This window comes from Caretta caretta, chromosome 11, assembly GCF_965140235.1.
Source record: "Caretta caretta isolate rCarCar2 chromosome 11, rCarCar1.hap1, whole genome shotgun sequence".
Classification (NCBI taxonomy): domain Eukaryota; kingdom Metazoa; phylum Chordata; order Testudines; family Cheloniidae; genus Caretta; species Caretta caretta.
Window position 1 is genome coordinate 53,090,246 of NC_134216.1, and position 27,615 is coordinate 53,117,860.

The window sequence follows — 27,615 nt, forward strand, 5'->3', positions numbered from 1 at the left end:
GGATACTCCTTGCATTTGTGAAATGTCATTGGGGTCTATAACAGAGCAGGCTGGGGAACAGTAATGTTATTAGCAGCGATAATTCCTCCTCCTTCCTTTCCCCCTAGCTTTGCTAGTTAAAATAAGTGAAATGTTTACTTAGAAGGTTTTTTGTTTTTGTTTTGGTTTGGGTTTTTTTTGAGAATGGGAAGAATTGGGAAATGAGTGATTTTGATCAGGTTATGTCAGAACAACAAAGCATTTCACTTCTAGATCACTCTGTTGAATATGGGATGAATCATTAGGCAGTTAAAACCTACCATGTGAATGGATGAGAAAAATCAGTAGCTTTGTCCAGTTACTAATGCGTGTATGTTCAAGACCAGGTGTCCACTGGAACCGTTTGCAGGTATAGTAATCATATATTAGGTAAGGGTGTGAGATTTGTTGACAACATTTCTCTCTGGGCAGAAACCCTAGTGTAGGGAAGTTATACTGGATAAAAAGTGCTTTTGCTGATATAGCTTATTTCTTTCTGGGAACTGGTATAAGTTATTGACAAAAGAACTCATGCCAGTATAATCTGCTCCTACGCTAGAAGGGTTTGTCTGTATAGCCATAGTGGCAAACCTTTTCTAGCAAAGACAAGATCTCCGTGTCAAAATCAAATGATATCTGTTGGGGCACTTTTAGGTAACTCATTCAAAGGCTGAAGATTGAGCATGGAGACTGAATAATCTCTTGGGTTTGCTCCTCCATGTTAAGATAATGCACGTTGGCAACATAACTTGGGGAAAGCTGGCTTGATTGCTCTTCTGTGCATAAGACTGACTATGCTGAAGATTGGAAAAAACACTAGATTTTCAACACTAAAATAATTTTATGGAAAACTGTAGGAGTTTATAACTAAAATCAATTTCTGTTACAGGTTGTCTATACCCCCTGTATTTGCCACGCAACACTGTTTTAGGGGGTGATGAGCTATTTCGTGTAAAAATGTCAAAATTAATACAATATTAAGCTTACACACTTAACTCTCATGAAACAGGAAATGCAAAAGTTAGGGTCCAGCTGACATGCTGACTTCCCCACTGCACAAATGTAATAAATGGTACTGTTGAAACAATATCTATATTTCTGATTTCATGTAACCTGTAACTCTCCAGCTTAAAAGTCAAATTCTGTCTGAAAATTTTCCTTGCTGTTAACTTTTAACATCATGGATTACTAGTGAAAAAGGATGAAGGGAATTTAAACATAGCCCAGGAACGACTCTTGTAAATATACTAAGTTTAGCTATTTTTGAGTCCCCGGTTTGGTGGTGGTTAGGGGCATGGGGGGAGAGGAGGTTTCATGGAATATAGGAAATGTTGCTTTTCCCATATGTCTCATGACTCAACAAAACTAGGTATTTTGAAAAACAAAATTGATTCTAGGGTGAAAGGAACATGGAAAATTTCAGCTAAAACAACTCTGGAAAGCTGTGAGGGACTCAAAATGAGATTATGGAAAGTGTTTTTTCCCTTAATTATAGTAGCAGCTGCTGAGCAACAGCTATAATATTGCTATATCTGAATTTAGACACTAATTCTCTTTCAGAGTAGGTGACTTGGATATTTAGCCTTCATATGAAACAAGTTTTGTCTTTGTCACAAGGCACTTTGTCCCACTTTTATTGACCCTGAGTGACACTCTTTTCAGCCTGATCTCCTCTGATCTGCTGGTAGAAAGCAGCAATTTGGGTATATTCTATTGTAAATGTAAATCTAACAATCTGCAGTCTGGCCTCTAGTGGTCTTTTTTCTTTTTCTTTTTTTTTAATGAAACTGATCTTCCTGTTATGTAAATCAAGATAGCAAATTCCTGTGAAATATTCCATTCTAGGCTTAGTCATACTTACCCTTAAATCCTCAAGTTACAAATGTTTTTATTCATTTGGATGGTCTGAAAGCTTTTGTGACAGAAGGTGCATTGGAGTGTTTGGAATGTTCATATTAACATAAAAGTGTTTCATTTACCACAAATTATTAAATTTGCATTTGTTTTCCTGAGGTGATTTGTTGCCCAGGCTTTCAGATGTCTCCACTCTCTTTTAAAAGCTTTACTAGAAGAAGTACTACTATTTACGTGTACTGGCATAGACAAATACCCCCAAATCTTGTTGAAATTGGTGTTCGTTCAGGTTTGTAACTGTAGCAGGATCAGGACCATATTTTGAATACTTTCCCAGTAGAAAGACTGACAAACAGGCTATGCAAACTCAAAAAGGTAGAGAAGAAAAACACCTTGGAAGAATTGTGAAGATAAGGGATATAGTAGGGAGGATGAAAAATAACCCTGACTTATGCACCCCAGTATTCTGCCTTCCCAAAACTCTACTCCTGGATTGTACTATGGGTGGTGAAATGCCATTTGCAGCCATATGGTGGAAGTTTGGGCAACTCAAGGGGGATCCTGTTTCTTACAGGTTGGATAAAAATTCATTTTTTTTGGAGGGGGGGGGAATTTTGATTTAAATCAGATTTTTTAATTTGTTTACATTTTTAAAAATCTGTTTAAAATGAAATCTGAACTTAATACAAAAATGTTAAAGCCTAAATTACTTATAATCTCTTAAAACATTTTAAATAAAAACTGAATGTGCTGAATCCGTGAGCCTCTATTAAAAACATGGAATTAAAGGCTGCTTGTCTATATAAAGAGACATGGTTTCCCCTGATTCTTTCTTTTGAGGTCAAGCTTTGTCCTGATTATCAGGGGTGATTGGTATTGTAAATTCAGTATAGTCTTCTTACCTTCCTGAGTTATGTGCATATGTATGCCAGAGTGTCTGTCTAGAAGTTCATACAACAGAATAAAAATAATTATTTTATAATCTCTCCAAAAAATAGAAAATGGATGATGGTGCTCCAGTTACTGAGTTTAGGGGTGACTCTGAGGTGACCTCTCCCTTTTCTCTTTACCGTACACCTGATTGTTGATCAGTATTTTTGCTTACCAAAATCTGCCTGATTTCCACTCATTCTTTATCTTTAGAGCTCGGGGGCTGGAGGGAGGAGTTATTTCAGGCTTCACATATTCTTTACAATTTCTTACCTAGCTGACAGCTAGGAAATAATTTATTCCTCTGATTAGAACTCACTGGACTCAGACTTTGGGTGTGCTGTTTCTGTTGCCATAAGCAAGTTACTTGGTATGGTATAGAGCTACCACTCCCTTTGAGTTATGCACTCCTGATCCTGGGTTCCACATGCACTTGTCTTACAGTGACATGAAAAGAAATAGCCTAAGGTGAAGCGTGGTTCAGATCCACTTGTGGGCCATAACCACATCTTCTCCATCTTGCTTGATCCTGAACTATTGTGCATATGTGCAGCAGCATGAAAATGGCCCATATAGTAATGGGCATGAAATATTTCTCCAATGCATTGGATGCATCCTTAGAAAGTTGAAAAGGACAAATGTTGATATGTGGGGAAAAGGGGATTGACTGTTGGTTCGAGAGGATCTTTTAGAATGAGATTGCATAGTCTTGATCACTGGAAGAATTTTAAAAAAGGGAAGAATTTACCTCTTTCATAGGGCAATTAATGGGAGTAGGAGATAATGGAGGCTGCAGTGTTTTTACAATTGTTGACTGTGTGGAATAGCTGACCAGTTATCCTCCCACACGATTTCATGTGCCTTGCAGGTTGAGGCATTCTCCATCAGCCACTCTCCTCCTAAACACTTGCTTCTATTCATCTGTCTCTCCCTCTGTGGCCCCTGTGACTGTCATCTCTGAGCCCCAAACATGGCTCATACTGCAGATCCCTTTCAAGCTGCGTTCCTCTATGATAGGAGGATCTGGGGCATAAATCATATGTGATTTGTGAGAGAGGTGTTAGTTACAGCAATCTAAGCCTAATATATGCCCCTGAGAAATGGCTGAATTATTCTGAGTAAGCACACTAGGACTGGTGTAAGTCTCTGAGGGGGTGAGTACACAACCTGTTGTATAAACCAGTGGTGCCCAACCTTATTACGCAAGAGGGACACATAAACCTAAGCACAGATGTGTGTGGGCCAGACACATTCTACATATTTTAAGAAGGTTTCAGCTAACAGCAGGAGTCCCAGCATGGGCCTTATGAAATATTCTGGGGAGCTGTAGATTGGGCACCCCTGGTATGAACCAAACTTCCCTATTACAGAGACAGAAACACCATGTGGAATACAGAGCTCCATGTTTTCTGCATTCTGCCTTGGGATTGTTTGTTCAGGACGGGTCGGCAGCCTTTCAGAAGGGGTGTGCCAAGTCTTCATTTCTTCACTCTAATTTAAGGTTTTGTGTGCCAGTAATACATTTTAACATTTTTAGAAGGTCTCTATAAGTAGATATTATGACTAAACTAGTGTTGTATGTAAAGTAAACATGGTTTTTAAAATGTTTAAGAAGCTTCATTTAAAATTAAATTAAAATGCAGATCTTATCAGTTTAGTGCGGTGGTTTTTAACCTGGGATGCACACACCCCCTGGGGGTGTGAGATGCCCTTTCTGGGGATGTGAGATATGAGAGTTTTTTGGTTTTTTTTTAGAAGGTAAATCATCGAAAACCCAAATTAAGAACAAACACAAGTACAACTACTTGGTTTCATCAAACCTATGTGTTTGTTAACCTTATACATTTTTTAACCATTACTGTAATATACAAAGTTTTTAAGTGTTCAAAATTATAGGGTAATTTTTGATAAGGGCTGCAGAGCTTTGGGCCTAGGCCAGGAGCAGAGCCCTGGGCTGGGTGTAGGTACCCCAAGCCGGCAGGAGGGCTGAGCAGGGCCGGAGGCCCGGACCCCGGCAGGCAGGGGGCCGGGCAGCTGGAACCCTAGACCAGCAGCGAGGTGAGCGGGGCCAGCGGTTGGTATCCCGGGGCTGATGGCCGGGACCCCAGCTGGCAAGGGGCCGGTGGCCAGAACCCCAGACCAGTGGCGGGCTGAGCAGGGCCGGCAGACAGAACCCCAGGCTGGCGGACAGAACCCCAGACCAGTAGCGGGCTGAGCGGGGCTGGCGAACAGAACCCCAGACTGGCAGCGGGCTGAGCGGGGCTGGCAGATAGAACCCGGCTGGCAGCAGCATGCCAGTAAAAATCGGCGCACGTGCCACCTTTGGCACGCGTGCCGCAGGTTGCCGACCCCTGGTTCAGGAGCACCTTGAAGCCTTGGGAGACTTCCTGGTACCTCTCATCATCGTGGTAGTGCAAACCAGTCACAGTGCATCTGAGAATTGAACCCATTGAGTGTGCATATATTTCTTCTGAGTGCCCAGTTGTCTTAACTGTTGTTACTTAATTGCTTCCAAAAGGGCAGGGATCCCCTTGATATAGGTAACAACCTCTAAGGGTGACTGGTCATAGAGGTGAAATAGGTCTATGAAAACTACATGAGTATCTACCAAAAAGGGATAATTGTCATTACAAACTATGTCAGAAGTATGCACAAATTGACAGGGTAACAAAGTAGGTCCCCTATACAAATTTGGCAGGTTGCAACCAATAAAAACCACTATTTTACGTATCCTTCAGAGAGGGCTGGTTCTATTCTTTTCTAGTCTTTCTCCTTCACTGTTGGAGAGAGGTACCTTCTACTATTTGGAGCAATCTTGTCAGATGAATTTAGGGTGAATTTCACAAAGTGTGAAGGGTCAACATGACTTAAACCTGAACTGGGGCTTCACAGAAAAAGAATGTGTCACAGATTTAAGGGGAGAATAGATTTATTCAATAACCTGCATACAACCTTATTTTGAGCTGTTAGTGATGCTATAGTACAGAATATTTGGGAATATCCTTTTTTTGTTCTTCATTGTTTGTAATTAAATGACATATGTAAGGGATTGCAGAAGACTTCGTTACAGCCTAGCTAGGGAACTTCCACTTTCTCGAGGCCACCCGGTTACTGTAGGACATGGAGAACCAACTCTAACCGGCTTTAGGCCGGTTCTGTCTGCCCTCTATGGCCCTTTGCCAGTTTGCGGAAAGCCCCCTGTAGGAAAGCACCTAATTCTATATTCATGAGTTGTTTGTGTGTACTGCTTATTAGGGCTCGCTGGTCACTCCTTCGTCGGACTCCGTCCCAGGCGAAGCTCCGGTGTGCTGGATTCTCCGCCTCCGTGACGGCAACGCTGGGAGTCCCTGTTGTGGATGTGTCGCTAACCTTCAGTAAAGCCAATAACTCGCTTAGCTGCATGTGGGTCTCGTTTTCCAGAGTACCTCTGCCGGCCTGTGATGCTTCGAACACCTTGGCCCAGAACAACATGTTTCCGGAAATATCACCAGTTAAAATGTTATAATTTTGAACCATAATTTAGTCTTAATTTTTCTGAAGAAATATCACTAAATGATATCAATTGTAGGAAGAATGCAGTCTCTTTTCAACAAAATTCTTGCAGCTCTTAACTTGATTTTGTGTGTTAAATTTTTAGTGTGTGCTACAGTTTTAGAGGCTTAAACAGACTGATAGAAAGTGTGCTGATTCTGTATCAGTGTGGCAGTAGTTTCCAACCTTTTTTGTGTTGGACCCACTCCTCATTGGAATAGAACTGTTCCTGCCCCGTTCCTCCATATGTCCCCTCATGATATGTCTGACATACTTGTTTCACTTACATATCTGTTGTCTTGTTCTTGTCTGTTTTCTTGCATACTCTTGTTTTTTCCTTCTTGCAGCATTTCTCAGTTACCTTTCTCTGTTCTGTCATCTTCCCTTTCTTCCAGCTTCCCCCATTTTTGCTTTCTTCATCTTGCACCTAATTTCCACAATTTCCCTGGCCCCATGCATTCCTGGCTCTCAGATTTACCAGAGGGGGTGGTGCTGGGGGAGGAGTGGGGAAGGATCTGTTGGCTGTTGTGGGAACAAGGGAGTAGAGAGGTGTACTCTGGGTGGGTTGGTGGCAGCTTGAAGGGAAGATGTGTAGATGGCTTTAAAGAAGCATCCAGCTGCTTGCTGTCCCCCAGTTTCAGCATTTATGGAGCACTTATACAGTTTGGGCTAGAGCAGGGGTGGGCAAACCTTTTGGCCCGAGGGCCACATTGGGGTTGCGCAACTGTGTGGAGGGCTGGGTCCGGAACGCTGTGCCTCCCAAAACAGCCTGGCCCCCCATCCACCCCCTCCCACTACCCACCCCCCTCAGAACTCCCGACCCATCCAACTCCTCCTGCTCCTTGACCCCTGACCGCACCCACCCAGGACCCCCTGGGACCCCACCCCTTAGCCAACCCCCCTCCCCTCCTGCTCCCTGTCCCCTGTCTGCCATGACACCTATCCACACCCCTGCCCCTAACTGCCTCCTGGGACCCCACCCCCTATCCAACTCCCCCTGTCCCCTGACTGCCCCTCATCCAACCCCTCCCCGCCCCCTTACTATGCCGGAGCCAGCCATGCCGCCGCGCTGCCCGACAGGAGCGGCAGGCCAGAGTGCTGGTGGTGCAGTGAGGTCAGGCTGCAGGGGAGGGGGGACAGCAGGGGATGGGGCGGGGGAGAGCCTCCCTGGCCAGGAGCTCAGGGGCCGGGCAGGATGGTCCTGCGGGCTGTAGTTTGCCCACCTCTGGGCTAGAGTATAGCCATTTCCTCACTTTATCCTACTTCCTGACACTTTTGCAGTTCAATCACCAAACTCATAGAGAGGATCCCTTAGAAGTGGGGCTGAGGGAAAGAGCCAGCCCTGTGGAGCTCGGCGACTCTGAGTATGTGTCAGACTGAATGAAACTTGTAGTCACGTACAATTAGAAATGCAGTGCACCCCTGCAGTTGAAACCTTAAATAAGAAACTAAAATAATTAAAGAATAAAATAGATCAGTATTCAACTGCTGTAAACAATCAATTAAAAATTTCCCTAATACCTTTGTGCAATGGAAGCTTCTTTCTAATAAAGAATATCTTATGTCTGTAAGAATAATTAAGGGCCCAGTCACCCAGTCCTTACTCATGCACATAATGCTGTTTACTTCAGTGAATTACACATAAGCAAGGGCTGGATTGGCCCTTTTATAGTCTTCTGAGAGAAATAAAAGGCAGCTGGAGTATTTACTTAACATTTTTCTTACATTCCGCAGGTGTGTACAAAGCAATATTGTGTTGCTTACTCAGGCCTTCAGACGAAAGTTCGTCATTCCAGATTTTATGTCGTTTACTTCACACATTGATGAGCTGTATGAAAGTGCTAAAAAACAATCTGGAGGACAGGTAATTTCTTTGTAAGGGGGCGTTTTATTTTTTTTGTTTTTCCCTTCAAACAGCTCAGCCTAAAAGAGAGCCACAGTTTGTTAAAAGTGGAGCCAATGGTTTTTATATTATATATTTTAAGAAGACTGTTTTAGGGGTGAGAGGAGATTAGAATCCATTACAGACGTTTTTTGAGTTCTTGCAACCTAGTAATTTTTTTATACTTTTGGTTTAAATTAACCTAAACTGCATTAAATGTAGTATAGTCTCATGCTTTACATGCCTTCATCTGAAAGCATTGCCAAGCTTCTAATGATTTTTGGAAATTAAGCAAACTCTGGGTTTTCTTCTAATTGGAGAGATTTCCTAATAATTTAATAAAGCCATGGAAATACTGTCTTGCAACTGATGGGTTCTGAGCTAACTCATGTCTGTGACCATATAAAAATAATTAGATAGTATATGTTTAAAAAGACTTCCATTTAGTGAGGTAGTGGTAGGGGTTTGTATGCCAGTAGGGGTTTTTACGTCTTGCGATCTGAGTTCAAATTCTGTGTTGGACTAACAAGTGAAAAATTAGTGTTGTTTCCTCATGCTTATTTGTATAAATAACAGAACTGCCATATGTTTGGCATGATTCAACTTACCTGCAAGAGAGCTCTAAGCCTTGGATAATAAATCGTTTAAGGACAGCATCTGAGACACTCTGGCATACCTGTGTGGGGGAAATTGTATATTTATCAATACTGTACTTCTGTTAGCGTACTGCAATTAATCCATTGCTTTCACTAATTTTATTTACAAGATTTTTTTAAAACTCTGTTTCAAATTAATTATCCTTATAATTGGAAGTTCCTGAATGCATGAAAGTTTGGATGTTAATTACTCCTAGACTAAGCTGAAGGTTGTTGTAGGTCACTGGAAAATACTTTTCTGTAAACTTGCAGTAAGGTTTTGGATTTGATCTGTGATGATTGGCATGTTAATTTAGTCATTCTCAGCATATCTCACATACAGTATGCTCCTGTTTATCCAAAACCCTATTATCTGAACCTCTCTGTTATCTGAATCCCTTCCTTGTCCCCTCCCCAAAACATGAGCATGCTTGCAACCGTCTGGTGGAACCAACTGGCACCCATGCACTGCTGCTGGTAATGCATATCCCTACCTCCTCGACTCCTCCCCACACCTCCGCTGTGGAGTTGCTCTTCAGCTGGTTGGTGTCATAGCTGTGGCCCTTGATGATGCAGCACCGAGGTCCCCAGCCTCCATGCTGCTTCCTGGGCGGCCCGCAGGACCTAGTGCTGGGTCGTGCATGCACCGAGCAGCTGCAGTAAGCCTGGGTGCAAGAGTCTGCTACCTTATTGTTACTGCATACACGTAGTAATAATGGTAAAGTCTATTCCCTGTACAGCTATTTCTGACTGTAAGGGAGAGCGCTGGTGGGGATTGGTGCAAGGGACTGTCTTCTTGCTTATCTTAACTCCTGATTATCTGAATAAAATCTGTGTCCCCCAAGCTATTCAGAGAAATGGAATATGCTGTATTCCACGGCATAATATCCACACACATTTATGCCTGTTACAGTATGTTGCTTAATAATGAAAATAAACATTTTAACAATATAATGAACTGTATAATTTCATTTCATATTTTTGGGTAGGTTGCTGACTATATTCCACAACTGGCCAAGTTCAGCCCTGATTTGTGGGGAGTGTCACTTTGCACAGTGGATGGACAGAGGTATATTTTTAGCATGTTGAAGATTTTCACTATTGGTGTAACTTGAACTACAGCAACACAACTAATTGTGATGTTACATTGCTCAGTTAAGTTTTATTGGTATTGCCCATACAGTAGAAACCACTTCATTTTATTTGGAGCAGTAGCCACCAGATCTTGTCTTTCGATATTTGGCAGTACAGCATCCGTGGCCGTAGCATTCAGTAGTGATCTTATGAATGAACTTCAGTAATAGCCCAATGACTTTTCAGCTGCAGTAGATGACTTCTGTTCTTCGTAGCTACACAGTGAAGATTGCCTCCAAAATAAGTCCCCTTTACAGCCAATCTTTGATAGGAGCTATCTTTTGAGAAACCCGCTCCACTTCTGAAATCAGAATATATGTATTATGACAAAAGGTCTGGCCTTCCCGTGAGTTAGTATGCCAGTTTTGATGTGTAATATGTTATTCTCTTCTCTCTCATCCATAGTAATCTAATAACTATTTTCTTAAGGCATACTGTGTGTAGAGTAGATGTGTTTGGAAAACAAAGGGAAAAATCACAAACTCTTGCTCAGTCTGTGCCCAACCCCATCCCATCCCCCCCCCCAAGCTTTTGGATCAGCTCTTATTTAGATCTGAAGTTTGGGATTGTCCTAATGCTTGGAGAGCTTACTGTGAAGAAGACGACAGTAGATATAATTGGGGAATTTCACAATTGATCCTTACTGGAGGATATGAGGGTGGGGCTTGACGCCACTTGGCCACTGTTAAGCTGAAAATCATGGGAGGCTTATCTTAAGTGTTCTCTGGTTTCAGAACTGTTGAAACTCCTTCTAGTGCTGTGTACGCTAAGGCTCTGTTAGGCCTCACCTGCATTTAAAACTTACAGCATCATAGCTATGTCAGTTAGGGGTGTGAAAAAACACATTTCCTAGAGGCATATGCTGACAAAACTGCATCTACACTGGGAGGTATGCCAACAGAAGAGTGCATAATTAATGTCATTCAGGGAGGTGGTGTTCCTTTATCGGGAGAAAAACTCCTTTTGTTAGTGTACTCTGTATGTCCACGCTAAGGGGCTGTGCCAGCATTGGCTCTGTAGTACAGCCTAATAGCTTTAAGTCATGCTCGTAGAATCCATGGAGATTTTTCATATCTGTCTTTTGAAAGGAAATGAATACGCAGAGACTGACATAAATTAACAAGACCTATGTTTCACATTTATTAAATGAAAGTTTCTCTCAAGAGCATATACTGGTCTGGATATAACTGTTGCCTGGGTGATCCTCATTGATTTGGACTGTCCTTTTCTCCAGTAACAAAATGGTTGAATACCACCATTCAGGGATGCTTGAATGTCCGAAAGAACGGAATAATTGACTGTAGCATCATTAGAGCTGTGCCTCGTGGCAGCTGGCCAAGAATGTTGATTTATGGTCATTTCAATATCAACTTAGGTATTTTTATCATTTTAAAATATTTACATACATATGAAGGGGAAAAACGGTAAAGCTGGAAAGCTCTTGTGCTCTCTAAGTCTAGTTATTTCCTTGAAGCAGGAGTGGTAAAAATAAAATCTCCAGACCAAGAGAAATTCAGTTTGCAGCCTCACCTGTACTTATTGAACCAAAGATAGGAACACAGCACTGCATTATAAACAGCTTCATCTTTCAGTTGTGCAATTATTCTTATTTTAACAAAATAAATATATTAATTCAAACTAATCACACAACAAATATGTTCTGATGAGAATATGGCAATTCAAAATATTTATTAATTTAGTGTGTATTCATGCAGCCTCTGAAATGTAAACTCTAAAGCTTTAACTTTATTTAAAAAATACATATTGCGTATGGGGCCAAAATGTGTTTTGACTTAATTGCAGCAAATAAGAAAAATGAATTGCATGTCTAAGTGCCCCATCCAGCCAGCTGTCCCTTGCACTCCAAAAGGGTGAACCCTCTGGAACAGTGTTGAGGCACACCACAGAGGCAGCTGTAATAGTGTGTTTTCTGTGGCTAGAGAATTTCGGGATCCAGTTCAGTCAAACTGGCAAGCATTGAAATGAAAATACTACACAATTTTTTTGTAAAAGTGATTTACCAATGTTCCAGTTCAGAAGCTTCCTTCACTGGTACATGAATTATATTTTGTTTGTTCTTTGCAGATTAGTTTTAAAATGTTGACTCAAGATATTCCTGTTTGTCATGCTCCTAAGGTTAGGATTTTGCTTTGTTAGGAATATTACAAAATATATTAATGAAAGACCATCAAATATATTGTTAATGCCATCAAAGGGGTTCTGTGAGCTCCATTAAAGGCTTCTTAAAAGAATCTCTTTTTTGCAAATATAACAAAAAAGTGTACTCTTAAAACTCAGCTGACAGACAAGGACTTGATAGGTTTGGAGACCCATATTTTAGGCAGATTCAGACTACTTTTGCTAATCCATCCTTGCTTTTACAAACATTCTGCATTAGTTGTTAAAACCTACTAAGCAATACATTTTATCGAATTTTGTCTTTCATAATCTCATTACAGAGCAGATGTTTGCACTGAGACCCTTTTGAAATGTAAATCTTAATGCTTGAACGCAGGTCTGGAAGCTCAGATCCAAGTTGGATTGCTTTAATTATCTAGACACGAACAGGTGTATCCATTCTGGATGTAGGTTGTAGCTTAGTGACTTGAGCACAGGACTGGGATTCAGGAACTCCTGAGTTTTAGCTCTGACACAGATGCCGCTCTCTAGACTTCAGCAGCTCATTTATTTCGGTTTTCTTATTTATATGGTGATTGCCAGTGTTTGACTTCACTGTTGCCTTTACAGATGTTGAAAAACAAAATATGTTGAATTGATCAGAGACTTCTGTTCTTTTAAAATCTAATTTAACTATATTGGTAGTGCAATAAATAATAGTCTGAAGAATTAGTGGAGCAATTAATCTTGGCACAGTGATCAAAAAAGGAAAAATATTAAATAATTTTATCTGTTTCTCTGCTAGGCATTCTGTTGGAGATACCAAAGTCCCCTTTTGTCTTCAGTCCTGTGTAAAGCCTTTGAAATATGCTGTTGCTGTTAATGACCTTGGCACAGAGTATGTGCACAGATATGTTGGTAAAGAGCCTAGTGGATTAAGATTCAACAAACTGTTCCTGAATGAAGATGGTAAGAATTAAATATTTAATAATGAGAATCTTCTACTTCTTGTTTGAGATCAGAATATCATAAAGGAAGATGCTATGTTTGTTTGTTTTGTTTTTTTTCAGTACATCAGATTTGTATCCTCTCACCAAGCCGATTATTAGGTTCAGTGTCCCCAAAATACTTTTCCCCCTGGAATTGTTTCACCCTTTGATTATAACAGTTACCAGTTTTGTCTCACTTCCAGACTTGGCATAGTAAACTTCATTGGGTTTTTTAATTGCCTATGTACAATTTTGTAAACATTAGTTATGGAGATTATTGTAAAGTACCTTTCATAATGTATGTTTTTAAAAAAATATTATGGAATTCGATTCTTTATTTCATTGAGTAAGTGGAGCTGGGTAGCTAGTCTTGCCCTCTGCAAAATGGTTTCTTGATCATAGAATGATGTGTTAAATTGATTGAAAGAAATGTGATTGAGTCATCCTCTCCATTCTCAGAGAATTTGGTGCTAGTGCCAGATACAAATGCTGGTTGACGTCCAGATAATAGAAGCAGAAGATGGGACTGGCTCCCCACAGATTCTGTAACACTGAAAAAGTGTTCTGCTTCTGATTCAAAGCAAATGTTGTTTGAAATAGTGGTTTTTTTTTGTTTCACAAGAGTGTTTTATCTAAAATGATTCTGTATAATATTTTATCTAGACTGCTGCTGCATATAATAATACATAACCATAAAAGTGCTGTTTTTTAAAAACAGTGCTAAAATTTTGGAAGGATGACTCATTTAACCTTGGAGGAAACACTGGATTTTTGTCTCTGAAACAAATATTTCTAGTGGCTCTTGCTCAGTAAGAGGTCAGCAAAATTTCTGTTGCCATGGTACTGCAATTAATATTTAATAGAATTTGATGATGAAAGAGGTAACCCTTTTAAGAACATAGTCTTTGTGTTGAGGAATGTATTTAATTCTTACATTTGTCATACCAAAAGATGAACATGAATTTTCTATTACTGAGATGTGGAAATTAGCATTTTGTTCCATTGTGCATAGTGTTTGGTTTTTTTTGTTTTGTTTGATAGTGTCCACAAATGCTGAGGTGCTGTACAAACATAAAGGAGGAGGAGCGGTCTCTGCCTCGGAAAAACTCCCAATCTAAAAAGTAGGGATGTTACTGAAAATCAGCCAGCTTTATGTTGTATCATCAATTTAACATAGTTCCTATTGCTGTAATGAGGAAAGGCATAGAAGTTACTTTTTTTTCTTTTAATACAGGTTTAGAACAAAAAAAATCCAGTTAAATAAGGAAATTAATTACTAGTCAGTTCATATTGATATAAATAGTTTAAACAAACGAGCAAAAAGAATTATAGAATAAGAGAATCTGTTTTTTTTAAAATACTCTACTGCATCAAATTAACTGAAAATGTATGGTATATATATTACAATGTTATTTTTCTGCTGGCTGACATAAAGCTAAGGACAGAGACAAAATAACAGTAAATTACAGAAGTTTGTCTGTCATAATTGAAATGCAAATCCATAGAACAGATGCTGAAAATCAGGAGCTAGGCAGACAGTGTAGTTGCATAGAAAGAAGGAATATTTTTTTTCGTATATAATGCTTAGCTATAAATTAACCCATATGTGTCGTCTGGGTGCAGCAGAGCACCTGGCACACATTTGAGCTTTCTTGAACACATGTATTCATCTTAAATGAGCAGGTTTGTAAACAGAAGTTATACGTTGTATCCTTAAGGACTGGGGAGTTTTATATTTCTCCACCTATAATGCTAGTATTAAGAATCCCGTTTAAAAGAGGGACAGGGAAAATTGTAAGTAAAACTGGAAAAAAACAAAAACAAACAAAAACTCTCTAAAAATGAATTGAACAAATTTTTCTAAGGATAAAAATGTCACCATTAAATGTTAAGGTATCTTAGAAACTTCAAGGGCATCAGGCTTGGCTGTGTCCCCTTTGGAAAACGGGCAATATCCTTTTTTCAGAAATAGAAATCTCTCATTTTTAGCTCTGCAGCATTGTGAAATATCCCACAAGCCTTCTCCTAAACCACAGGAATGAATCCAGAACTGACTGTCCATCCTGCATCTCAGACCACTGTAGTTTGTTTTTTTGGGGTGGGGGGGCACATTTCCATGACGCGCACGTGTGGTTTTTTGTTTTTAAACAAACAATTAACCTAGTTGCTTGAAGCAAATCAGGAATTTCAAGTGTTAGAATGTGTCTCTGGACTACATATTAATGGGCTGACTGTAGGTGAGATGTTTTTAAGGGACTACTGAATGGCTCTGCAACTTTGGCACTTGTCACCGAGTATATGGGTGTGTATGATATGTACCTATGTAGGCAAGACTCCCGGCACAGTTCAGTCTTTAATTATACACGTCCTTTGCCAATATAAAAGTGACTAATTCTTGGTAGAATTTTGTATAACTTGTTCGTACATTAATGTGCCTTAACTGTGCAAGAGAATGGCGAGAACTGGCTTACCTTTATACTTGCAGAGGGGATGTCCTTAGCTAAGTGTTGAATTGTGCTGGATACTTTGACATCCTTTATTAATCATTATAGCAGGTCAATACATGAAATTGGTTGGAATTCAGTGCTTTGCATTAGACTCATAGACTTTAAGGTCAGAAGGGACCATCATGATCATCTAGTATGAAATGCTGCACTTTGCTGGCCACAGAACCTCACCACCCACTCCTGTAATAGATCCATAACCTCTGGCTGAGTTACTGAAGTCCTCAAATCGTGATTTAAAGACTTCAAGTTACAGAGAATCCACCATTTATTCTAGTTTAAATCAGCAAGTGACTTGAACCTTTTGCTGCAGAGGAAGGTGAAACAAATCCTCCCTCACCCCCGCCCGTGTCTCTGCCAATCTGACCTGGCAGAAAATTCCTTCCTGATCCCAAATATGGTGATCAGTTAGACCCTGAGCATGTGAGCAAGACCCACCAGCCAGACACTTGGGAAAGAATTCTCTGTAGTAATGCAGAGCCCTCCCATCTAGTGTCCCATCATCAGCCATTGGAGATATTTGTTGCTTGAAGTTGCAGATCAGCTATATGCTATTGTAGGCAGTCTCATCATAACATCCCCTCCATAAACTTGTCAAGCTCAGTCTTGAAGCCAGTTAGACTTTTTTTTCTTTGCCCCCACTGCTCCCCTTGAAAGGTTGTTCCAGAACTTCACTCCTCTGATGGCTAGAAACCTTTGTCTGATTTCAAGCCTAAACTTGTTGATGGCCAGTTTATATCCATTTGTTCTTGTGTCTGCATTGGCGCATCACTTAAATAACTCTACTTCCTTCATGGTATTTCTCCCTCTGATGTATTTATAGAGAACAATCATATCTCCCCTCAGCCTTCACTTGGTTAGGCTAAACAAGCCAGGCTCTTTGAGTCTCCTGTCATAAGGTAGGGTTTTCTGTTCCTGGAGTCATCCTAGTAGCCCTTCTTTGCACCTGTTCTAGTTCGAATTCCTCTTTCTTAAACATGGGAGACCAGAATTGCACATGGTATTCCAGATGAGGTCTCACCAGTGGCTTGTATAATGGTACTAACACTTCCCTGTCTCTACTGGAAGTATGTTGCCTGATGCATCCTAGGATTGCATTAGCCTTTTTCATAGAAAAGGAGGACTTGTGGCACCTTAGAGACAAACCAATTTATTTGAGCATAAGCTTTCGTGAGCTACAGCTCACTTCATCGGATGCATAACGAAAGCTTATGCTCAAATAAATTGGTTAGTCTCTAAGGTGCCACAAGTCCTCCTTTTCTTTTTGCGAATACAGACTAACACAGCTGTTACTCTGAAACCTTTTTCATAGATGCATCACATTGATGTCTCATAGTCATCCTGTAATCAATCAGTACACCCCAGTCTTTCTCCTCCTCTGTCACTTCCAACTCAAATGCCCCCAGCTTATAGAAAAAATTCTTGTTGTTAGTCACTAAGTGCATGACTTTGCACTATTAAATTTCATCCCATTTCTATTACTCTAGTTTACAAGGTTGTCCAGATTATGTTGTATGATTTTCTGGTCCTCGTCTGTATTGGCAATACCTCCGAACTTTGTGTCACTGCAAATTTTATTAGCACACTCCCACTTTCTGTGCCAAGGTCAGTAATAAAAATGTTAAATAAGATTGGTCCCAAGACCAATCCTCCATCATCAGCTTGAATCCTCTTAGAAACTCAACCATAGTTTTCACCTGCATTTCCAAACCTCAGATCTTCTCTTCCATCTGCTCTATCAGGCAGCACTTAATGAAGCTCTTCTCAGGTAACTGCTCCAGGATATACATTCAGCAACTTCCACATCTAGGCATCTTCATTGTCTCTTCCAATGCTTGGGTCACAGCCACTGTTGTTTCTGTGTCTGTCATCGCCTTCCCACCTAAAGTTCACTGCCCCCTAAGTACCAGGGGCTTGCCTCATCCTGCCTCCTCCAACAGTACTACCACTCAAACTCCCCTGTTTACAGCTCTGTTTGCTGGATCTTGTGGATTGCCATATTAGTGTTCTCTAAACTAGATTTTTTTTATCTGTAAGCTCCTCTGTAGCACTTCTTAACATGGTTTTGCTTGCGTGCAGAAATTTCACTGAGGTAGGGAATCCCATGGTAATTTTAGATGTAACAGTTGGCTTATTTTTCCTTTGGTTGAGACATTTTCAAGTGACCTCTAAGACAGAGGTTTGCCAGTTAGACATGATCCATAGTTTTATATCTAATAGTGTTATATTTTTCTCTGCTAACTTGGGATGCAGCCATGCAATCTTTAATTTATGCATGTGTATAACGTTACTCATGTACATAGTGTTTGTAGGGTTTTATCTTAAATTTTAGAATTAAGATTTCTTCATCATGTTTACTCATCTCATTACTACATAAGAACTAATATAGTGTCATATCCTTGGTATTGTTCCAAGTATGTAAGTGTCTGTAGTCTGAGCCAAAGGCAAAACGATTCAGCTGTTAGGTCTAAAAATTACAATAGTACACCAGCTCAATATTTATATGGCATAATATGCATATACTTTTAATAGGCAGGCAGTATTCCTTATCATACTGAAAATTGTACACTACAGGGAACCATGTTAAGTTCTATGGGAGTAGAAGTCTGTATAAAACAAGTTGGGATATTTAATGCTAATCTGATAATCATAAGTAACCTGAAGCATCAATATGATCTTTATTTAAATATAATATAATCTGTATGGATCTGACAATGGCTATGAAGTACACAGAGATAGTGATTCACACAGTAGTGAAGGTAGCTGAATTTTCAATAGTTCAGTATTGAATTTTCTCCATTTTGTCATTTTATATCACAACAACTGTTGTTAATGTGGTGTTTTATGTTAATCCACTCTTTAAAAAATCCTGTCCATAATGATGTGAGAACGCTCATATAAGAGAAGACATTGTAAGTAGCACTCTAACAATAAAAAGACAAAAAACTCCTTAAATCAAGTCTGTGGAATATACATTTTTTTCATTTCTTCTCCAAACAGTGGCAATTAGATGACTTATTTGGGCTTCCTATTTGCACAGTTTGCGTCTTCAAAAATATTTTGGTGTGTTCTGCTTATAATTCTTTGCATTAATAGAGTACCTTTCATTTAAGTATCTTAAATTGCTTTACAAAAGTGTGTATTATCCATAATTTACAAATGAGCAAATTATTGCACAGGGAGGATGAGTGAAGTTTTTCCAAGATACTATAAATCTTTGTATTAGCTAAGATTAGTGTTTTGGTTTCTTAATGCCCTGGTGCTACATACGTGCACATTGGGATGTATATTTATAACTTAGGGCTTGTCTTCACTACCAGGGAGATTGACGCTGCTGCAATTGATGCAGCCGGTGTCGATTTAGAAGGTCTAGTGAAGATCCACTATATTGACGGCAGAGTGCTCTCCAGTCGACCCTGGTAGTCACTCTTCTCGGAAAGGTGAAGATAAGTTGACCAGAGAACAGGGTGGATAAAAATCAGTGATTTAAAAAAATATTAAAAATTCAGTTTTTTTTATTTCAATCGGATTTTTGATAAAATGCTTTTTGAGGGGAAAAAACCTATCTAAAGATAGTTTTAATTAAGCTACATTATAGCTCAAAGATATCTCATCATGGAATAGGGATTATAAATTATAATTCTGTAGTATGAGACAATATATTCATGTAATGTTTAAGAAAAGTTTTGTAAATGAGTTTCAATCGTTCATGGATTAGGGACCCAATCTTATGGGGTTCCAGGGGCTTCTGTATAGATTATTTAGGCTAATCTTTCTATCTACCCAATGGGACTCAGTGCTCAGTCTAGAAGATACCATCAGAGATGCTTAGTTTTGGAGTTCTCAAACTGGGGATTTGTGTCTCCAGAGGTAACATGCTTGTTAACAGCAAAAATGCTTTTAAATAAATAATATATAGAGGTGAGAAATAACAGACCTCAATTTATTGTCCCTCTGCAAATTTGTCTAAATAGAGTCAATCCCTTACCTCTCTAAAACTACAAAGTTTCAGAAGGTTCAGTGAATAGAAGATTGTTGGGGGCGGAATAGATCTGGACAAGGAGAAGAAGTCTGGAGTTAAATGTGAGAAGCAAGGGACATGTGCTCGTTTTATTAAAATGTATTATGTTTGCTGTTGAAGAAAAACATCCAGAATACTTAACGTTGTTTTAGTTAAATAAAACAGTTTAAATGTCTGTCTGGTGGTGGTCTTCTAATACAGCGTGGCAAGAAATTCCTCCAAATATTAATGATTAACCTGTTGAATTGGAGATAGTTCACCTCCCAATGACTTCATAAATATCTGCTTCAGTTACCTTTGGTAAATGAAATAACAAATCTGTCATTTATTTTCTGATATAGCTGTAAAACTAATCTGAAAAGTTTTCAAAATGAATCACTGTTTAAAAATTTATAGTGTGTACCTTCTAAAAATGAAATCTCTTTCTGAGTTGTAAAGAATATGTTTTAAGGTTATAACAGCCAACAAGAATGCACTTTATGTAGAAAACCATGATTAGAGTCTTTCTGACTAGTGATTTACATCAAATCCACCCAGCCAGAGAATATCTCCTGTCAGTGCAGCGCAGTGAAGAAGTTATTCACATAGCTGGAGTACCGTAACTTAGGTCGACTTATCCTGGTATGAAGACAAGCCCTTGCTTAACAGGAGCCATACTTATCTGTCAGTTACACCTGTTTGTACTTGGTTAAACACATGTTGTGGACTTTATGGAAAGCTTCTTTTGAAGGCTGAAAGTAAAGGCCTGGCTTGATCCTTGAGAGTCTAGCACTAAATGCTTACATGGGTCCTCTTGCTTCCTGAGTGAAAGGACTGTCTGTAGGACTCTCTGCACTCTTCTTCCTGTCTCTTCCCTTGTGCACCTGCCCAAAGGCATAGCATGCCTTTTATGTTTTGGGAAGTGTGACATGTATTTGACCTGAGCTATGATCTTTTCAAATGTACATATATTTATAGTCTGTGCAAGGGTTGACCTTTTTCTTTCTCTACTTGGAGTTTGCAAGCCAAATAGCTAGGGAGTCAACACAAAAAGGGCAGAAGGTCAGCAGAGGAAAAGCAACTGGGAAAACTGGCAGAGAAGAGATGGTGTAATTTGAGTTTACTAGGGGAAAGGTCTGTGTTGCATATGGAGTAATTGTATGGATGTAGGCTTGAGCAGTTATTCCAGCAATGCAACAGTAATGAACCATTAGAATAATAACTTCACTGTTGTACAATATGGTTCTCACTGAGGCTCCATTGTAAATACACATTCCTCCAATAAACAAATGACTCTTCTCCTATGGACTACTTATTTTCCCTTTGGGATGGAGATATTTGATCTGCATGACCATGCTAGAGAAAAGAGAATCTATCATGGATTGACGGAAAGAAACATGCTTCTTATATGCTGGAATGTAAATATTGTACTTTATACTTTATGCTGAAACATAATCTAAAACAAGCCACTTATGAAATTTTAGTTTGTACTGACTTCGCTAGTGCTTTTTATGTAGCCTGTTGTACAATACCCCCAGGGGTACGTGTACTCCTGGTTGAAAACCACTGCCTTACAACTACTTTTTGAGAACCATTTTTTTAATCCATTTTTAGTATGGGCTCCACTGGTTTTGTTTAGTGTTAATTTTTATTAGAATGGCTTAGTATTTGTCTAATTCACGTCAGAAGCCTACGTATGTTATGTCAGCTTAGTCTGTGTGACACTCGGATTTAAAAATTAAAAAAAATAGGCTTTTGTTCTGTCCAGGGTATTAACATACTCACTTTAGAAACTAGTATCAGTAGTACATAATTTCTCTCATGAAATGTGCTAGTTAGAATAAATTTATATGAGCCTTCCCTGCATGGTTAGTGGGTTTATAAATAGTAGGAAGCTAACTGCATCTGCCTGTTAAGGATTTTAGTTCTCTTACAGCTAACTAAGAGATTCACTAGTAAAATCGACCATGCATGTACACCACTTGGGTTTGACATTTGCTTGGGAGACTTTGGGTTCATACATGAATTCATGTGGTGTTCATCCACCTGTTTCCTAATATAATAGTTAATGTACGGATAATGGATTCATTATTCAGTTAAGACTATAAATATAATTCAGGACACGTTAGGAATAACCTTTTCACATAACTGTTTCAGAGCACTGTATGTAGTAGAATAGTAACAAATGAAAATTACAAATTCAGAATGTAGAGGCTGCAGTGTTTGTAAAGTCAGCTAGTGATGTGTCTCGCTTCATGGACGGAAATATGCGATAGGTTCTAGAGTGATGCATTTGTAAATACAAAAAAAATGCACTACATATTGCTCAAGTATATAAAGTTGGATTATAGTATTGTAATTTATTATTACAATCAAATTAAACAGCCATAGCGTCAAGAAACTTGTGTATAATTTTTACTCAAATATGTGTTGGCTGACTTTTTTTTTTTATTATTATTTTTTTATTTTGTTTAAAACAAGTGTGAACTTCAGCCCTAAGGATGTATATATAATTGAAATTTTCTTATTTCACAGACAGGCCTCACAATCCTATGGTGAATGCTGGAGCAATTGTGATCACTTCCTTAATCAAGGTAAAACGTTCACACTTAGTTTTGTTTTGAGTATTGCATTTGAATGTGGAAAATTAGTTTAGCAGTCAGTAGTGTTGTACATTTGATGTGTGTGTATAGATAAGCAGTCTAATTGGAATTTAGTAACTAGTGTACAGAAGCATGCAAACAAGCCGTATAACTTGCAAAGTACGCACTTCAAAACAACGGTAGTACTAAAACTTCCATTAATGAGATTTCTGAAAGAGACCATGATCTGACCCATAGTCATTCGGTTGAAACACTGTTTACTGCTTCTTCTGTTTAGAATTTTATTTTTACTACTTTACCCATCTAGTTAGCCTCTTGTATGCTGAGTGAAGCAGACAAATAGATAAGATTGGTACTATCTCACAGAGAGATTGTTTAGTGCAATTTTGTTATGAGAAATATCATTTAGTTGTCGTCAGAAGCTGAGTACATCCTCAGAAATGCACTAAATCTTCTCTTGCCGAATGAGAAAGAGTCACAAGTGTGCTCCTGGACTTAGTTTCCTGTCTTGCATAAAAGTAAAATAGGTTTTTTTTTCCTTCTGAGGTAAAATTAGAGTGCTTTACAATTTAGCTGTCATTTATAGGAGCTGCACAACTAAATTCCATGCTCTTATATTAAACTTGCCCATAATTAACCTTGTGTAGCTAAATCATTTATTTAGTAATTACTTTGTATTTATTATTACTTTGGACATAAAATATCCACTTTCTCAAATAAGTGGTTGGAAACTAACAGCTATGCATGTTTCCATGAGTAAACATTAGATTACATAGCAAATATTGCCCTGTTAGGCCATGATCCTGCATAAATGCATGTTTGTTTTTGAAAGGCAGGATTTTGCCCTTAGTATGGGTGTGCAGGTGTATTGTTAAAGTTGTAAATGTAGATTGTATGCTGACTTACTCAGATCTTGTCTACACTAGACCTTATATCCGTATAACTTTTGTCGCTCAGGGACATGAATAAGCCACCCTCGGAGTGACATAAGTTATACCGACCTAAGCACCGGTGTAGACACCGCTATGTGAGTGGGAGAGCTTCTCCTGCCAACGTAGCTACCGGTGCTCTTCAGGGCTAGAGTAATTAAGTTGAAGGGAGAGCTCTTTCCCATCGACTTAGAGCGTCTGCACTAGCAGCCCTAAAGCGGTACATCTGCGCTGCTGTAAGTGCTGTACTGCAGATGGAGCCCCAGTGTTAATCATACCATTGCTGCAATACTTAGAATGAAAATCTAGTTTTGTAATGGTGAATTGCTATCTAGAAGTTACTGACTTTTAGTGAATATTTCAGTCCTCCATAGTTTTGATGTGGAAAATTTAAAACTAGATTATGTAATTTTTCCAAGCATGACTTCTTAATTTCTGTTTATATTGTGTTCATTACATCTGGAAACTCATTTAGCCTCTGGTGTATTTCCTAGCTCCTGCCTGCGAAGTGTTAGTTATGAAAGGTTCTTTCTTATTTTTCCATCATGAATTTCTGTTTTATATGAAATAAGGTGTAAAAATTCCTGCTTAAAGACCTTTATCTTTAATAGCTATAGGTGAAAGAAAATGGCCATAAGTAAGACAGGTAAATGTCATGATTTGTTTTTCTAAAGGTTGAGCATTGAAATTCACGTTGGTAATAGTGAGTTTTAAAATCTGCATATGTCTAAGCTGTCAAAATGTCACTCCTACTATAGTGTCACTTACTGGCCATTGCTCTCTGACAAAAGCACAGTGTGAGACTATTTGGAAGACACCCGTGTAGAGTTCTTGATAAATGGTGTAGTTAAATTGATACAAAAAATCTTAATATTAGTGCATGTAACTGTGATATATGTTTTAAAAGTGCTGTGACATTTTTATAGACCAAATTGCATTGAACTGACATGTTTGGCTGTAGTAACTGCACATCTGATAGACACATACCATACTATCGCTTCATTATTTGTTTTCAGAGTGACAATATCTCGATCCTTTCATGTACTGCTTCCTCTAAAATGCTATTTAACATTTGAATAACTAATAATAAGTGTTACTTGCGGAAAACTACCGGTATATTCGGGATAAACAGGTACAAAACATTAGCTAGTTATATTTTGTGCAGATAACCTATAGTCTGCAATTTAGCTGTCTTACATATGAATTGTGTAGAAAATTTGGATAGACCACTGGCGAACTTAAGTTTGGATATAATCTGTATATACAGATTTATCATTATTTTCTTACACACTGCTAGATTAAAACCATATGGTGCCCTCAGTTCACATGCATTCACTATCATTGGGATTCATGGGAATTGCTCATATTTATAGAGGACCATGCATAGCCTTGGGAATCCAGCAGTTAAATGTCTTTTACATTATCTTAAATGTGATCAAATATATGAATCTTATAACATAGTTTTATCAAATGACAGCATGTCAAGAAGTATGGAGAGACTATTGCTATATTTTAAAATTCTGACCAGCTTTTACCTTTTTGGTGAAACTATTACTTCAGTTACACTTAAGAGCTCCTTGATTTGATCTGTTAATTTTCTGAACAATTAAATTAAAGGTATTCTAAATATAAATAAAATACAGTACGCTGGATGTATTAGTTTAAAAAAAAAAAAGTTGAGTGTTGCCTCAAAATTCTTGTGCAAATTATCATTTAATACCTATGGTAGTATGGGTACTCGTGGCGCGGAGAAAGTATCTCACGGTGAATTTTTCACTGGACAAAAGTTGTTGCTGACATAAGTATCTTAACACTTTTAAGGGGAAAATTTCTGCCCTTGGGATCACACACAGCACTCTGACTACAGTTGGAGTTATACATATCTTGGAAAAGAATACGAACTTAAATTAATTGCAAAACCCAATTACATATTATTACTTATTTACTGTTAACTTTCATATTGGTTTTTCTTACTAAGCATAACTACGTAATGTACTTTTTAAAAGCTTGCACAACACCAGTAATATACTGGTGTATTTAAAATTTGGTGCCTTAATTTCAGGCTCTATTCTAACTGTACTTACACCCCACATAACTATTTCAGAGATTTAAACCATGTAAAAGTGCTTTAGTTTTGGGGTTCTGAATCTTTCCTGCTGCTGACTGGATCTTAATAAAAAGGCTTTTAGACCATTTCCCCTCTCATTTATGATTAGGCAGCTACTTTCCCTTACATGCACAATAATATAACATTATTGTGGTAATTACAGCAATTGTTCACATGGAAAAGAAATTTTAGGAAAGTATTTATTATCATTTTAGCTGTCTTCAGTGAAATACAACACTTTGAAACATGGAGATGCAGCACCATGTAACCAGCCAGTTTTTTGCAAACTACCAATGGTGCATTGTTGGGGAGATATATATTTATCTAGTATAGGTGACCCTGTCAGTTATTTGATCTGCTGTTGCCATCTGAGGCCTTGACCCTGATTGTCAAAGCTCCTAATTTGTAAGCATTTATCTATATCAGTGACTGCATCTCCTTTTGTAACATACCAAGACAGCTGTACTTCTTTAGGAAAACAACACATGGCACCCAGGACAAACCTCATGAGAGCTTGAGAGGAAGAATGGATCTTTCACTAAGGGAGTGGGAGGACAGGATAGCTGTGGAAGGAATTGCCAGAGGAGAAGAAATTGATTCAGAATCTGACCACAGAGTAGGATTGCCAGGTGTCCAGTTTTTGACCGGAACACCCTGTTGAAAAGGGACCCTGGCAATTCTGGTCAGCACCGCTGACTGGGCAGTTGAAAGTCCAGTTGGGTTGTGGCTGACAGGCTCCCTGTCCCAGCTTCTCTCAGCTCCCAGGAAGCAGCTAGTATGTCCCTCTGGCTCCGAGGCATAGGCCGGCCATGGGGGCTCCATGTGCTGTCCCTGCTGCAAGTACTGGCTCCGCATTTCCCATTGTCCAGGAACCGTGGCCAATAGGAGCTGTGGAGACGGTGCCTACGGACAGGGGCAGCACATAGAGCCCCCTGGATGAACCTATGCCTAGGAGCTGGAGGGATATGTCACTGCTTCCTGGTAGCTGCCTTAGGTAAGCGCTGCTCAGAGCCTGCACCCCTCACCCCCTCCTGGGCCCTCTTGCACGCTCCGAACTCCTCAGCCCCACCCCACCCCCATCCCAGAGCCCCCTTGTGCACCCTCGCTCCACCCCAGAGCCCACACCCCTAGCTGGAGCCCTCACTCCTTCCCACACCCAAGCCCCTGCCGAAATGAGCAAGTGAGTGAGGGTGGGGGAGGGGGAGCGATGGGGGGGGAGTTGCAAAGGATTATCAGCATAGGGGTAAAAAATAAAGATCAGGATAGAAGTAGTGCATGCACATCCTCAGCTAAACTTAAATAACCTTGCAGAAAGATAAGGTGTGCAATTAAGCTGCTTCAGACACTTTTTTAAACTAAGCATATAAATTAGTGTCCTCCAGCAGTTTTACATCCTTCATAGTATTCTGACATTACCTTTGTCGTGAAGTGCTGTGACTCACAAAATTAAATGAGATTGCGAGTAAAGAGAGAGAAATGTGGCTGACAGTGCCATGGTCCTGTTGAGTGCCACTACACAACCTTTAGGTTCATAGAAGTTTAAAGATGGTTTTCATACTCCATCTTCATACCACTTGATAGGAAAAGTCCCTGCTTTTCATCCAGTATATCTAATAGTATAATTACATAAGCACATGCCATCTTTTTTCTTAATTTATCTTCTGGTTGTCTGACACTTAAATAGGTGTATGCATATGAATTTGAAAACGTACCAGCGTGATTATAGAAATGCCCAAGATTTTTATTTCCTCTTTTACTTGGGTGTTGGTTCATGCTATTTTACCTCTCGTCTGTTACTCAAACTTGTAGGATTTTTCTTGTTTCTCAGTTCTTTATATTATCTGATTCAGTGATTAGTAAATATTCACATTCTTTTGTCTGTTTTTTTATTATGACCTATTACAACTGGAGTAAATTTCACTTAATGTTACACTAGCTGGCATAGAGTCTGTTCTGTAGTGCACAGTGTCCCAAATTATGTAAAGAATTTATAATCTCACACAGTATTCAATACTTACATTAAGGACACAAGAAAAATAGTTTATATATAAACATATATAATTTTAAGAATGTCAGTATTGTTCTTGGTGGATCAAATACTGTCTGACATTGTGCCCCCAAGTATTTCAGAGGTGAAAATGTTATGCTAAGCAGCCAAGACACCAGTTTTCACAGAGCATGCACAGATTAACCAAAAAAAAGGGTGTAAGTACAGAAAGCTAGAATAAAGCCATTAAGAGATAAATTGATGTATTCAAATGCAAAAATTTTGCTGCTGTAATTAAAATAATGTCAGTATTTGCGTTTTCTGGGGGCTTTATAAAACGTAATCCTAGCATTCCGCTTCACTGAAATTTGTCAGTCTTCACTCAAGGGTGCAT

The 27,615-nt window shown here is 39.0% G+C and overlaps 1 protein-coding gene across 7 annotated transcripts in view; it reads left to right on the forward strand.

The window, feature by feature from the left end:
• Positions 1-27,615, forward strand: part of GLS (glutaminase) — a 102,936-nt gene that overhangs the window by 17,426 nt on the left and 57,895 nt on the right. For 3 of the 7 annotated variants that reach the window (XM_048869736.2, XM_048869735.2, XM_048869733.2), the window contains 4 exons: positions 8,068-8,197; positions 9,840-9,919; positions 12,908-13,071; positions 22,131-22,189. In XM_048869736.2, the coding sequence (XP_048725693.2) occupies positions 8,068-8,197; positions 9,840-9,919; positions 12,908-13,071; positions 22,131-22,189 (433 nt within the window). The other 4 variants (XM_048869737.2, XM_048869739.2, XM_048869738.2 and 1 more) reach the window with 4 other exon arrangements.